The sequence below is a fragment of the Berghia stephanieae genome, chromosome 1, assembly GCF_034508935.2.
Source record: "Berghia stephanieae isolate SIO BIC M18660-M18661 chromosome 1, UCSD_Bste_1.3, whole genome shotgun sequence".
NCBI classification, from domain to species: domain Eukaryota; kingdom Metazoa; phylum Mollusca; class Gastropoda; order Nudibranchia; family Aeolidiidae; genus Berghia; species Berghia stephanieae.
The window spans coordinates 141,300,283-141,316,401 of record NC_088360.1 but is presented as its reverse complement, the minus strand read 5'-3'; the positions used below and the strand labels follow the sequence as shown (position 1 = coordinate 141,316,401).

Genomic DNA, 16,119 nt, shown 5'->3' with positions numbered 1-16,119 from the left:
TTTTATCTTTCACATTTCGTATGTCTTTCCTGTGCATGATGCATGGTAGATAAATGGTTTGTAGATGGCGTGTTCTTTCTCTTCTTTTTTTTTTCTTTCTTTTATTTTAGTCTTTCATTTTTGTAGGTTCATTATGGGATTTTAAAAACAAAAGTAAAGCAAAAAACACTCACATCATATTTAATACTTAGGATTATCATGACATTTTCTTTGTAATTTGTTTATAAACATCGACTACCCTTTCATTGATTGTTAGTTGTTGAGATTTGAAGGATATTGTCTTTTTGTTTATTGTGTATCAATAGACAGAACACCAAGTTGTTTTTAAAAACCATCCACCCATTATTCATACTAACATAACAAAAGGTTGTCTGATGACTAATTATAATCCTTGTGGTTTGGTGTGTGAAATGCTTTCAGATTTAAATCATTTCTATGTTAACTACAAAAATTCTCTTGTTGTGATTGATCAGTTTTAAGGTTTATAAATCAACAATCGCTCTTAGTATGTTGTGATTGATCAGTTTTAAGGTTTATAAATCGGCAATCGCTCTTAATATCTGTATATCGTGTAATATCAGAGATATACGGCCAATAGTGTTCAGTTATTTCAGTCAGTGCATTGGTTCTTATGACAAATGTGGCAATCGTTTATAGCATGATAAACAATGTATTTCAAGTCTACAGTAGTACCAAAAATACAACTTTTTCCCCACTCGAGCTTTGAAGTGAATCACAGACCTGCTATATAAAAATATTAAAATTGAGTTCAAAGTGATACGAAGCTACTAGAAGCTGTGGACTGTAAAAAGCTTTAAACAAAAATGAATCTAATAGCTTCAGAAAAAAACAAAAGACCAAACACGTAACTTTCGGGCTCAAAACCCTTCTTCAGCCAACAACAACAAAAAAAAAACCGATAAAAACATTAATACATTACTAAATTCCAGATCGACGACAGAGAACTCTGTTAATGTTTTTATTGTTGGCTGGAGAAGGGTTTTAAGCCCAAAACATTCTGTGTTTGGTATTTTGTTCTTTATCGAAGCTGTTAAATTCATTTTTGTTTCTTACTTTTTAAAATATGAGTTCAAAACTTTAGTTCTCTGTTGCAGACAGTGACTGAGGTATTCTGATCAATTTTTGTTGTTCAAGTCATTAATTTCTTTCTCTTGGTTTTATTTGTCACATTTAGATGGGATTTGTGATCTATTATCCTTGATTTTTTTTTCATAACTTTTAAACTTTAGCGTTTTCATTCCACAATTGGACATTACAAATAAGTTAGGGAAAAAAGAGTATGATAATATTTTTGATCAACGTAATAAGGCTCCATTTGTCACATTGAAATAGGTCTGCAAAATTGTAACAATATTGTCCCCACTGTCAGTTATATCTGTATGCTCACTTATTAAGCACCACAGTTGGATAGGTTGCACTTCTGTCATTTAAAATATTTGATCAGAATCCGTCGTCTAATTTTGCCTTTACAAATAACTAAATAAATAAATAAATAAAATTCCATTTATTTATCATGTAGGGGGAATTAGTCTCTAGGTTTGATTCCAAGGGAAGACTGGAATAACCCAGGTATAAGCCACAGTGCAGCGCTGCAAAGAAGGAGATATAAAATCTTTTGGCAAAATGCAATTCAATGTATTTCCAAAATTTGCTTACCAGCCTGTCTTTTACTTACTTACTTATCCGAACCAGCGACCACCTGGGCTGTAGCCCTTCGGTCTTGTGCCATGACGTAGACGTTAGACGTCTTTTGTAGTTGTTCTAGGTGACTATACAGCATACCAGCCTGTCTCTAACATCTAGATGAAGGGTGTTGTTCCAATTGGGTCCCAGTCCCTGTTTTGACATCCAAATACTGTGATATTTCAATTCTTTGATTTCCTCTGGCTCTTTTCTATTTCCGTCATTTCAAAATTGTTAAAATATGAAGAAGGAATCATTTCAATCTACATTGTGGGTCCACCTCAACTCAGTCTTTTCTATATCTTGGTTAATATCCACATTCACTGAATTCAAATCCCATAGAGCTTTATCGATTGGAAATTCAGATTGATATGCAATTTAAACATGGATTTCCAGTATTCCTATCGTGTTTAAATAAAAAAAAAAAAGAAAAGTAATAGATGATTATTTTTCTATAACAGATAATTCAAATATAGTCCCATACATTTTGAAGCTTATTCGATGCAATTGGACAAAGAGATTTGAAAACAAATGGATATTCGAATTTCAGCTATTCAAATTTTAGAAATGCGATTCTGTATGAGAACTGTCCTAACATAAATCTTGAGTTCACAGTTTATATTTAAGGCTTCCACGATATTAAAGAAATCAGAAGTTATCATTGACAGAAGTGTTTTAAATTCTGCAGGCTTTACATTTATAAAATCTATAATGAGACAGAATTCCTTCCTCGTAATATCAGTAAAATTGAACAGGTTCATTCTACCATAGTGGATTCTCAATCGGATAATTAAAAATTTGTCATTTCACCGTTTTCACATACTTAGAAAAACTGATAGTGGTGAGGCTTTGAAAAAATTTCTGTTGCATTCAGTCCATGGCTTTTGCTCTTTTAGAAGAGATTACTATCAGCAGTTACCTACCTTTCTCTTCCATCATGCACAATAATCTAACACTCTATCTCACAAGAAAAAAGAAATATGAAAGAAAGAACAGTTAACATCTTTTCTATAAGTTTCATTTTTGAACTTTTAACACTTATGTTATATTGCACAAACTAATTTTCTCTTATTTCACCTTAACCCACAACTGATTAAGAAAAGAAAAAAATTATAAGGGAAACACGGACGACTTTGCACCCTCACAAATGTCTTTTATAACATGATGTGCTGTGATCTCTCTCTGTTCTTTATCTTGGCTGATGTCACCATTCACTGAATCAAATTGCCGTATGGATATTTCCTGTTATATTTAATTGGAAGATGAAAGAGAAACCTTTAAAAATGTTTAAGAAAATTACCTCATTCGGTTTGATACATTCTATGTTCTGAGTACAAGGTTGTTTTCAAAATGTTGGTATTATAGTGAATGCATCATCTCCACATGCTGTCACGTTTGACACATTGTTACATCTCCCTCTCCAAGTCATCAACTCATTTTCTTGCTCTCTTTTTTTTTTTTATCCCACTTTTCTACGCTTTGCTCTCTTCTTTAAAAAAGGGAAAAACCTTCTTATCCAGCTAAATTAGTTAATTCAAATTCCCTCTGAAGTGATTGCCTGTCGAAGTGTGAATGAATTTTCATTGTTTGGTGTGTATAATTCTTCATTATTTTCATATTTGTCCCACGATAGAATTTTTCTAGTGTCTCCAAGTATCAGACCTTTGGAACTAAGAAATTACTAAGATAGATAATAGATATACACGCTGAGAAAGGTGTACTTATATGACTAGAGATAGTCCATAGATTTGTAATGATTTATCTTCTCAACCAGACAAAGGATGTTTGCTGATCATCTTCTTCCTCAGAAAAAGCAACTGAATCAGTCAGACTGTTACTGACAATGTATTCCAAAGAAAAAGAAAAATCTGGGGCTTTTTTGTTTGTCTGTATTCTGTATTTAAAGATTTCAATGATTTCATTGTTGCTGAAAAACGTCAAACCAGCTAATAGGTTATTCTTTAAATGCACCGTATCTGGGGGGAAAAAGAGTAAAGACTACTGTCAAAATTAGATGTAGGAATATAAAATGTCGATACCATAACTGCCTAGTTTGTAATTTATCGGACTCTTTTCGTATTGATTTATTGGTTTCTTTATATATGCCAAGGTTTTGAATCACATCAATTTCAGTTGTTTTCTTTGGGTATTTTTTTTTGTGTCTGGCACCATTCCATACAATCTACAACCATTGTTATACGACCACCCATTGTGTGCTGTGTTGCCTGATAAATACACCAAGTCATTACACATCCTTCATTCATCCCATTCTTCCCCTTGAGGTCCAGCTTAAATTCATTACCCGCGCTTTGAATACTACCCCTGTGTCAACCATCATGCATTGCAGCTGTGTTCTTCATTCAGTGTAAAACCCGTCTTATTAAGCTTACTTTGCTTACGAACTTAAACTTTTGACATTTCAGAAAAATTTATGGCTTTTTGAATATTTTTCATATGCTTTTTTTTTTAACAATATAAATTGATTCTTGACTTCAAATTTTCTCCTTTAAACATTGTCATTTATTTCCATCTCTCATCTGATCATTCCTAACAGTTGGCTGATAAGCGTCTTAAACAGTTCAAAGACAGTATCGGCCAGCCCTTAGATAACACAGACAGTCGTTCCAAGAAATCACGAGGTCAAGATGGCACAGATCTCGTAATGGAAGACTTGGATCAGCTGAATAAGAAATACATGGAGGCTGTAGATTGGGCTACGATCCGACTCAAACAGATTACAACAACCCTCTCCTATTCAGATATGCATGTAAGTTGTGGGAATGATACGATACCAGTATTGGAATGATTTCATTATTCGTGAAAATATATAAAAAATAACTAGTGTAAGATTAATATGCGGCTATGTGGTCTTGTGGCATGGGTTTCACTTTCGGATCGGAAGGTCCTAGGGTTTGAGCCTCGCTTGACACATAGTTGAGTCCTTAGAGAAGGCTCTTTGCCCACATTCTCTCACTCTTACCATACTCAGGTATAAAATGAGTACCTGGTCATGAACAGCATTGTCTTTGTCGGAAAAATTGTAATATCGCCTAATGGGCATCATGTCTCATTCTACATGTTACGTGTTACTGTTGGTCAGGGACCCTTTGTGAAGCGTTTTGAGCACATTTAGTAGATATTGCGCTACATAAAATCTCAACTATAAATAATATATGAAAGATGTGTTGGAAAGAGTAAAAAACAAAAAACAAAAAAAAAGACATTAAAAAAACAAACTCAGCCCACTCGAGGTAAGCTGATTTTTAATTCTGCTTTGTCTGCCACTGTCTCATACACACATTTTCATATCTGTAGTATTCTTGAGCTTCTACGTTTGTATTTTCGAACGAGTTTCCAATACTGTTTGAGTGAATGCACTATCTACCAAATTTAGTCCCTTGATTAACCATATGATTTTGCAAGTTATGTTCAGTCATAGATAGAAGCCATTGAGCCCTACAAAAAAATAGTGTTTACACGTATTCTGTCCTCTTAATAGTGTTCGCTGTGTTAAGGGAAATAATAAACACTGATTCTTTCACTTACTTCTTTGTCCCTGATAAGCTCCCTGTAACCACAGAGTGACACAGCTGCCATTGCTAATACTACCACTACTACTACTAGTACTACTACTACTACTACCACTACTACTACTACTACTACTACTACTACTACTACTACTACTACTACTACTACTACTACTACTACTACTACTACTACTACTACTACTGCTGTTCTATACTACTACTACTACTACTACTACTACTACTACTACTACTACTACTACTACTACTCTACTGCTACTACTACTACTACTACTACTACTACTACTAAATACTACTACTACTACTACTACTACTACTACTACTGCACACCACCACACCACCACACCTCCACCTCCTACTCTCTCACTCTACTACTACTACTACTACTACTACTACTACTACTACTACTACTACTACTACTACTACTACTACTACTACTACTACTACTACTACTACTAATTCTACCACCACTGCTAACACCACTACCACAGCCATCATGATCATCATCTTAATCTATCATCATCATCTTTTCTGCACCTCATTTTTTTCTTTCTTCCCTCTTACTCTTAACACTGAAGTCATTTTCTGACTCTCTCTCTCTCTCTCTTTCCACAGTTTCAATTGGTCATTGACGAAGATCTGCCATTGTTGCGTACATTCCGTGCTGAACTAGCCAAACGTTCATCTCAGCTGTTGGACGATGACATGAAGGAATTCTTTACCCTCCAATTCGACGAACCTTCCTCATCCCAACTCAGCTCCAGCATTATCAATTCCTCCCGTGCCAACCCTACACTAGCCACTCCCAATTCACAAACCATTTCCGCCATGCCCAATGACACATTTGTGCCTAGAAGAGCTGAAGAGCTGAAAGCTTCTTCATCCCAGCCAAATAGAACAAGCCTCACAGAACTTTCTATGACACTAAAAGCTCTTGAAGGCAGCACATCGAGTACCTCAAGATCTTTAACACCCACTGTGTCAACAACTTCTATGGTCAGCGGATTAAAACTCACTGCCAAACCCAACCAGCAAACCTTGATCACGATCACAAGAGAAGAGGTCATACCACGGGGCCAGCTCTTGAACATTTCTGCCATTCTAAACCGCCAAACATCCCAGAAAGTTACTCTAGTAGAAGCTCTCCAGACAGGGGTTCTCGATGCCAAGACTAAAATGTACCATGATTTAGGAACACGACAACGATTAAGCCTACAACAGGCTGCCAAGAAAGGATTCATTGATGAAGTCCTTTTAAAACAACTTACCTCCCCTTGTGGCCTTCAAGATCAAAACTCTGGGGCAGAGCTGTCTTTGATTGATGCCATCCAAAAGAAACTGTACAACCCTCGGGATAATGTTTTCATGGATATGACAGCTGGGGAGCAAATCAGCGTGTCAGAGGCTGTTTCCAGAGGTATTGTATCAGAATCCTGTTCACGCCTGCTGGCTGGGGAGAAAGTGGAAATTACCAACGTTACCTCCACTCAGGCCACTTTTGCAAGTTCTGAGCCTCTTCGACTGGAATCTGACCTAAGCATAGGTAAAGTCATTGAGAAAGGACTTTACAGTGAAATAAATGGTAAAGTGACAAATCCTGCGACCGGAACTGAACTGAATATAATGGAAGCAGTGGAGAAAGGATTTATAAATCCAACATTTGAGGAAATTGAAGATCTGACCACTGGAAAATATGTCAGTTTGACAGAAGCTGTAAGTCAGGGAATGGTAGATCCTTTCAAAGGAACATTCTACCACAAACCAACAAATCAGAGCATATCGCTATCCACTGCTATGACGAGGGGTATGGTGAAGACGGCAACTTCTTTATCTGACTTGGTCACCCATGGAAATATCACAGAGGAAGGTGATGTTTTTGATTTTGTCTCTGGACAAATTATGCCCATGAGCCAAGCTCTTGCTTCAGGAGTTGTTAGCAAGGAAAAGAAATGCATTCTTGACCCCAAGACCAATAAAGCAATGAATGTAACAGAGGCTGTAGAAAAAGGAATCATGACTTCTTTCGGTGTCTTCAAAGACAGTTCATCTGGTAAAGGCAGACAGCAATCCCTATTGGACGCTGTTAAAAATGGAACCGTCAAGCTTGTGCAAGAAGATATAGAATTCTCTAGAAGTGGTGTAAAGGATCCAAGAACCAGTGAAGTTTTAACATTCTCAGAAGCTTTAAATCGGGGCATCATCACACCCCAAGGACAATATGTTGACAACAGGACAAAAAGAGAGATGACATTCCAGCAAGCTGCTAATGCAGGCTTAATGGACAGAAATTTGGTGAAAGACCTTAGTAAACCAACTAGCGTTGTCGATGCTAACGGCAGAAATCTGTCAATAACTGAAGCATTACAGAAGAGCATCCTCGACCCTGAAAGTGGCTCTGTTGAAAATCCACAAAGCAATGAAAAACTCTCTATGCAAGAAGCAACAGCATTAGGACTTGTGTCTTCATCAGATGCGGACACAATCTTAAAATTGGTTAGTCGTATGACGTCCTCAACCACTGTCCTCACCCAACTGGAATCTTCTGGTAGATCTGAAAATGCCGTGCCACTGTCTGAGGCTTTATCTGCTGGCCTTTTAAATGAAAACACAGGATTTTTCAAAGATCCACAGTCTGGAAGAGAAATGCCTGTTCAGGATGCTATAAGAAAAGGCCTAATCAAACTCTCAACAGACTGGCCGGATGGTCCTTCTGCCTCCAAGGAATACAAGCAAACTGGTAAAGCTTTATCAGAGAGTTTTATGACAGACACCTCCGGAAAAACAACTAAGACTATACCCGTTGAACCAGGCTCAAAGACACTTGAATCCAGCCAGATGACTCTAACAAGTGCTGGATATTCTTTCACAATGACAGCTGTAGCCAAACCCCTGGTTAAGCAGTCTGTTATCTCAGAAGTAAAAGAAATAAATCTACTGGCAGTCAAAGACACCAGAACTGGACGAGAGCTGGATGTTGAGAATGCTCTGAAGAGAGGGTTGGTGAATCTAGAGAAAGGTGAATATATCGACAAAAGGAAAGATGAGAAAATGAGTATCAAAGAAGCTATTGATCGGGGCCTCATCAAAGCTGAGGAAACCAGTTCAGGGAATGCAGCTGATGCAGCTCTTAAGGAAACTAAAGCATTCTCCATTGTAGGAGTCATCCATCCAAATACCAAAGAAAGACTATCTGTGAGTGAAGCTATAAAACAGGGTATCTTAGATCAAGAAAGGGGGCTCTACAATTTCCAAGACCCAAGAGGCAGAAAGAGCCCAATGAAAATCAGTGATGCTATAAGTGAAGGACTTGTGATAGTTGAAGAATTGGACACAGATGTTACAAATCCAGATTCATTATTGCGAGAGACCAAATCATACATTCTGAAAACTGTAGTCCACCCTGTTTCAAAGAAACACATGAACATAGCAGATGCCATCTCTGAAGGTGTTATCGATGAGACTGAAGGAGTTTATGTAAATACCAGAACTGGAGAAAAAATACCAATACATGATGCAATTGAAAGGGGTCTCATTATGGCAAAATTGGCTTCTGTAAATACAGACGTTGATGAAGATGTAAATAAGATAACAACGACCAAACTCGCCACTTTGAATGTTACAGCTGTTGTCGATCCACGCAATGGCACTATTTTACCAGTGTCTAAGGCTATTGAAGAAGGGATATTGGATCAAACTAAAGGAATTTACACCAACCCTCAGACTGGGGAATCTATGACAGTAGGGGATGCCATCGATAGAAGACTTGTGCTGGCAGAATCACCTGAGGCCAAGTCTGGAGATGAGCTGGAAAAGGCTGAAATATCAAGTATTCACATTGGAGAAGAGGAAGATGCATGTGAGGCTACTCTTTTAGAAGATGTGCATACAGAAACTGTTACGCTGAGCATAAATAGCGTCATAGATCCTATTTCAATGGAGATGATTTCATATGACAAAGCTGTGAAATCAGGTGTACTTGATCCAAAGACTGGAACATATAAAAGTCCTGATGGAACTTCTATGACAATAGCCATGGCCATGGAGAAAGGACTCATTCACGGAGAAGTTACATCAAGGAACATTCAAGAAGATTCCATGAGAAGCTCAGTCACAGCTTCAACTCCTGCATTCCCATTGAAAGATATCACATCAGTTATTGACCCAAGAACTCGTGATGTGATCTCGTACGATAAAGCCCTGAAAGATGGTGTCATTAACTTGGAGAAAGGAGTTTACTGCAACCCAAAAACCGGCCTTGAGATTAGTCTTCCTAAAGCAAAAGAGCTTGGATATCTTCTGGAGTCCAAAGTTTCAAACCAAGAAGAAATGGAGAAATCCATGGTTGAGGAGGAGATGCTAGAAGCTAAACTTCGCACACCCCGCATTCCTAAGCAATCACCTAACACTTGGTCCAAAGTGGATATGGAGCTGGAGAAGACAATGGCACATGATGAGTCAATGGATGATTCATCTCAAGCTAGAGAAGTTTTGCATTATTCCACAGATGTAGAAAAAGATAGAGTGGATAGTGTTCCAAGAATAGAAGTCAAGAGTTCTCCAGAGAAAGAAAAACCATCTGGGAAAGGTATCTCCTACATTGAAGCATCTAAGTTGGGTCTGATAAATCCTCAAACAAAACGAATCAGGGATCCCAGATCTGGAGAACTGCTCACAATTCAAGAAGCAATTCAGCATGGAGTTTTAGATCCTACCCTTCCAGCTTTGGAGGAGCCTGTGAATGGACACACGTTAAGTTTGAATGAATGTATTGACCAAAGGATCTTAAATCCTGTAAGTGGAAAAATGAACAATGCTGAAATCAGACGTGCAGGATTGACAGAGGAAGCTGTCCCTGAATGCCCAGCTAACTTGAGAACTTTGAATCTTATTGATGCTGTCCATGCAGGACTGTTCAACAAAATCACCAAGCAATTCTTGGAACCAAAATCAGGACACAAATACACACTACAGAAAGCTCTCAATAGCAACATCATTGATGGTGTTATGGTCACCGTTTTAGATACACAGTCAGGCAAACGCATTCCTCTTAATTCCGCTTTGACCAGAGGATTGATCAATGGAAATACTGCTGACGTTTATGACACGGAAAATAAATCAGTTGTTCCTTTGCATCAAGCAATTGATCGAGGTTTAGTCCAGAATAAATACGATCTTGATTCTGAGTGTATCGAAGACAAGACTGGAGACAGAATTCCATTGAGACAGGCTATCATGGATGGAGATTTAGATTCTGAATCTGTCATTGTCCTAGATACAAAGACAGGAGAACAAGTGCCTGTAAATGAAGCTTTAATGAGAGGTCTGGTTGATAGATCGGGATCTATTGTGGACAAAGAAACTGGTAGAAAATTATCTCCAACAGATGCTCTAAAATTTGGATTATTGGCAATTGCAGGAGCTCCTGTTATGGCTGGAAAGCTGGTAGTAGATGCCATCAAAGACAAAACCAAAACAAATGAGTCCATAAAAGATTCCTTCAATACACAATCCAGCAGACCTTCTGTAGTTTCCAGAGACATGAATGAATCAGTTGAAAGAAATCTGAGACAAAACGGCAAACACTCACCAGAAAAGCTTAACACTGAGAGACTGGCAAGCCCTGTAGCTATTAAAATTCAGGAAGCTACTCCAACTCCAACCAAGGACAATAGCTTTAACCTTAGTTTAAGTCCAGACAGGAGGTCAGATTCACCCAAAACCTTTGATCTAAGACCATCCACGCCTTACTCTACTGATTCACCTGTACAGAAAAGTCCCAGAACGCCAATTAGAGAAGACATGATTGAACCTGTCAAGAAATCTAACCTGAAGAGTGTCGATATCAACTGGGAAAGTGGAACTGTGTTTGATCAGTTAACTGGCCAGAGAATGACAGTGACGGAGGCAGTTCAGAAAGGACTTTTGGATTCTGAAGTTGTCGAAGATTTAGCTAGAAGTTCGACTCCTCAGCCTCAGTCTCCGCAAGAAATCCACATAAACTGGGAAAAAGGATCCATTGCTGATACGACAACTGGAGAAGTATTTAATGTAGACGAGGCCCTTCAGAAAGGACTCATTGACATGCCTACAGCATCTGCATTGGCTTCTGTCTCAGAGAGAGCTGTTCATTATACTAATGGAGAGTCTATTGCACATTCCAAACCATCTACACAGGAACCTTACACACTCAATAAGGCAGTCAAAAATGGTGCTTTTAACCCTGTCACTGGACAAATCATTGATCCCAAGACTGGTCTCCAAATGTCTGTCAAAGAATCGATTGCAAGAAACACCATCGATGGAAATAGATCCCAAGTTATTGATCCACAGACTGGCAAGCAAAAATCATTAAACGAAGCTGTGAGTTCCAGGATATTTGATCCTCTGAAAGGAGAATTAATTCAAAGAGCCACAAAAGAGAGAATCTCTCTCCAGGATGCTTATTTCCAAGGTCTAATTCCAGATGAAGATCTCATTAGAAATGGAGGACAAGAGGCTCTAAACTCCAAAGACCCATCTTTAACATTGGATGAGGCCATTTCCAGGGGCTATGTTGATCAAGGAAGAGGCACATTTACAGATCCACTGTCTGGTGAAACAATGCCTCTTGCTTCGGCGATTGAATATGGATTGGTTGCTCCAACAGCTGTGGCTTCAAGACAAAAAGAAAACAGACTGTCACCTGAAAAGGCAGCCGAGACGGAAGCAAAGAGGTTATCATTTGGAGAAGCATTGGATAAAGGATTTATCAATTTGGAAAGCCAGCAATTTATTGATCCAACCTCTGGAAACAGAGTGGCCCTTTTGGATGCGATTAGAGACCAGATTATTGACACATCAACACCAGTTGTTGATCAGAAATCCAAGGGAATGAACCTGGCAGAAGCCATTGAAGAAGGTGTTTTTGATGAGAAAACTGGAATATTCCATGATCCTCAGACTGGAGCAAATCTTACCTTCCAAGAAGCTGTTGACCTTGAAAAACTGGACAGCCAATTCACTGTTTATGAAGTGAAAACAGGAGAAATTTTTACACTAGAGGAAGGCATTGAAGAAGGGAGAATTGACCCCAGGACTGGCAAGTTTATTGATGAATCTGGAAGGAACAAAATGTCATTGAAAGATGCTGCTAAAATGGGAGCTTTGGCTATTATTGGTGCTCCATACGCCACTGCCATGGCTGCTAAAGAATCTTTCTCATCATTCCTCGATAAAAAGTCAGATAAGGGAGTCGAAGAGAGTGAGTATCCTCCTGATTTGACATTCCAGGCTGTGACAGTTAAACAACTCTCTCCAAATATGCTTGAAGTAACACAGCAAGAGCAAAGTATCCCCACCAATGATAAATCTTCAGGCCCGATGACTCTGATGGAGTCTGTCTCGAGTGGATACCTGAATCCTAAGACTGGTGTCTTCAAAGATCCTGACACAGGCAAAGAAATGGAAGTCAGTGATGCCATTATGGCTGGAATCATCAACAAAGATTCGGCCACTGTTGTGGACCCTAGAACAGGTCGTAGTATGAATTTAGAAGATGCTCTGAGACAGGGAGTGTTGGACGACCATGGTCATTTATTTGATGAAAGAACTGGAATAGCAAAGGATTTGAAAGACTGTATAAAGGATGGATCTGTGAAAGAAATACCAGCCTCACAGAGTGGAGATTTGGGTAGTGTTTTCTCAAAGACAACAGAGAAAATCAGAATTGATTCAGTGTATGATCCTATCAGCAAGCGTGACATTTCCCTGCCAGAAGCCATTAAAAAGAATATCATAAATTTGGAAGATGCAACTTATCAGAATGTGAAGACAGGAAAAGTCATGAGCCTTTCAGATGCTGCTACCACGGGCCAAATTCAATGTGAAGTCATTGATAAAATCAGCACTAAAGAAGAAACAACGAAAGAAGGATTCCAGGCTGAGGTGGCATTTTCGAAGGCTAAGAAACTTCAAGTTGAATCTGTTATGGACACAGCAAGAGGCAGAAACGTGCCTTTATCAGAGGCTATGAGATTGGGAATTGTTGATAAGGATGGTAAACACTTCAAGGACTCTCAAACATCCTCTCTCATTCCAATGGAAGAGGCTATACAACATGGTCTTGTGGATGCCAAACCCATTGCAACTGCCAAGGAGAGCTACCAACAATCCCAGCTTTCCACTATTACTCAGATGAGTTCGGTCAAAGTACAGGCTGTGATCGACCCTGCTACCAACAGAGAACTGCCAGTTTCTCAGGCTATAGAGAAGGGTGTCCTTGATGCTTCCAGTGGTACGGTAACCAATAAAAGAACTGGTGAGCAAATACCTATGGGAGAAGCTCTCAAACTGGGTCTTGTGAAAGGATACGAAACAAAACTTTTACAACCCAGTAAGGACGATTCTGCTAAATACCCGGAGGAAGAGGCATTAAATATTTTATCTGTTTATGATCCTGTGAAAAATAAGAACATCGCTGTAGCAGATGCTGTGGCTTCTGGCCTGATAGATCTCAAGTCTGGAACTTACAATGACCCTGCTAGTCTAGATCCAATTACATTACAACAAGCATATCAGGATGGCCTCATAGCTGGTAACATCACAAAGAGACCCTCTGAACCAGAGACTGTTGGAGACTATAAGATAAGATCTGCTGTTGATACCTTGAAAAATGTATCTTTGTCTGGCAAGGACGCTGTTCGATCAGGTGTTATCAATAAGAAGAAAGGAGAATACTTTGACAAAGAAAAGAATAAGGCTATGCCGATAGCAGAGGCAGTGAAGCAAGGTTTGGTCACCCTAGAATCAGACATCCCTGAACCTGTAATAACTTCCATTTTGCAAAAATCTATGACTATCACATCCGTCGTTGACCCAGCCACTGGCAAAGAAATCACCATGTCAGAGGCTATTGGAGAAGGCATTTTTGATCCTGACCAAGGGGAGGTAATCAACACTAGGACGGGTGAACACATCTCTCTAGACAGTGCTATTGAACAGGGTCTTATCAGTGCGGATGTTGAGGAAGGGCAGAAAGCTCAGGAAGTGGCTGTCATTAATGGCATTCTCATCACTGATGTCAAAGACCCCAGAACAGACGAATCAATCCCCATCTCTCAGGCAATAGAGCGAGGAATCATTAATGAAGAGCTTGGGCTTTATAATGATACAAACAGGGCAAAACCTTTACGTGAAGCTCTGAAGGAAGGTTTGATTGAAGGAAAAGATACCTCTGAACCTTTGTCAGAACAGACGAAAAAGGATGCAAAACAAATCAATGTGTTGAATGTGGTTGACCCGATCACTAGAAGACATGTAGGATTAGAAGAAGCTATTGGAAGAGGTTTGGTGGATGAACATTGCACTGTTTTCAATAACCCTGCCACTGGAATTCAAATGAAAATGGAAGATGCAATGAAACAAGGATTGGTGACTGGTTCTATTGAAACTGTATCCAAATCTCAAACAACAGTCATGTCTAAACAACCAGCAGGCTCTTACAATATCACAGGAGTCATAGATACCAACAATGCTAAAGTGATAAGTCCGGAAACTGCAGTCGACAGAGGTATTTTGGATCCCACTGGAAAATATAGAAATACCTTAACGGGTGAAGTTGTTCCACTGTCAGATGCTTTAAAAGAAGGACTTATTATTTCGGAAGAAAAGAATAAATCTCCTTACATTATGGCAGCTGACTTGCATAGCAGTCAAAGTCTCACATTTAGAGAAGCGATGAGAAGAGGTCTGATGAACCCAAACGCCGGTACTTTTTTAGATGAAGCCTCCCAGAAGATGTATAATGTGGATGAAGCGATAAGAACAGGAATGATAGTGGCATCTGATGGGAGGCCTTTCACATACAAAGGGATCAACGAGGATGGAATGACTTACAGTTTTAAGAGTGCGCTACAAACCGGCATCATTGATCCAGATAATTGTCTGTTCTACGACAGCATGACAGGGGACTCCATTTCCATTGAAAGTGCTTTGGAAGAGGGTTACTTGTCACCCATTGCCGGAGCTCATGGAAGCAAAGCCAGTGGTTCATCCATTGTCATGCTGAAGGATGGTGTTGCCCCAACCAGTGCGTCAAACTACAATGAGATAGTCGACTCTAAATCAGGAGAAAAATTAAGTTTGAATGAAGCAGAACGAAGAGGATTAGTAAATGTTGTCGGAGATGAAAATAAAATGACCCTGGATGATGCCATTCAAAGTGGACTGGTAGATAGTGATTCTGGTCTTTTCCATGACCCAGTATCAGGGAAAACCATGCCTTTGGATCAGGCCCTACTTTGTGACTTTGTGAGTCCAAGTGTCAGTGATCCGACGGATAATTCAACGGATACATCTTCAGACAGCATCTGGAATAAAGTGGCGAGGCCTGACAGTCTTACTTTGGCAGATGCTGTCCGTCAGGGTTACATCGACACTGCCAAAGCCATGTTTACAGATCCTCATTCAGAAGAGACAGTCACAGTGAGTCAGGCTTTACAGAGAGGCTACATCAAGCCTTCGTTAAAACTTGGAGAAAATCTCGACGATGCTGATGGAAAACAGGAAATTTTAACCAAAAGAGAGGATTTTGCCCCAATGATGTCCAAGCGTGTTGCTGAAGTGAACATGGCAGCTCCGTCATCGAGAATGACTGACAGTGCAAATACCATGGCTGATAGCAACAGTATGCCTGGTATTTTCAGAGAGGATAAGGTTGATCTGAAAAACTCAGATCCTCTAGTCAGCAGTCACAGTCCAGATGATTTAAGCAGCAGCTTTGACAGATCCTCTTCATCTACACCGAGCTATTCAGTGAGTACTATTTATTGAATTGTAATCTCTAAAAAAAAGCGAATTTAAACCTTAAATTATGAAATGTGAAATTAAAGTG

At 39.2% G+C, this 16,119-nt stretch overlaps 1 protein-coding gene across 1 annotated transcript in view; it reads left to right on the top strand.

Annotated features, from left to right (window-relative positions):
• LOC144963381 (dystonin-like) overlaps positions 1 to 16,119 on the top strand; it is a 281,117-nt gene that overhangs the window by 174,239 nt on the left and 90,759 nt on the right. The window contains exons 31-32 of the mRNA XM_078897353.1: positions 4,259 to 4,471; positions 5,865 to 16,040. Coding sequence (XP_078753479.1) covers positions 4,259 to 4,471; positions 5,865 to 16,040 — 10,389 coding nt within the window. The remainder of the gene's footprint in view (positions 1 to 4,258; positions 4,472 to 5,864; positions 16,041 to 16,119) is intronic.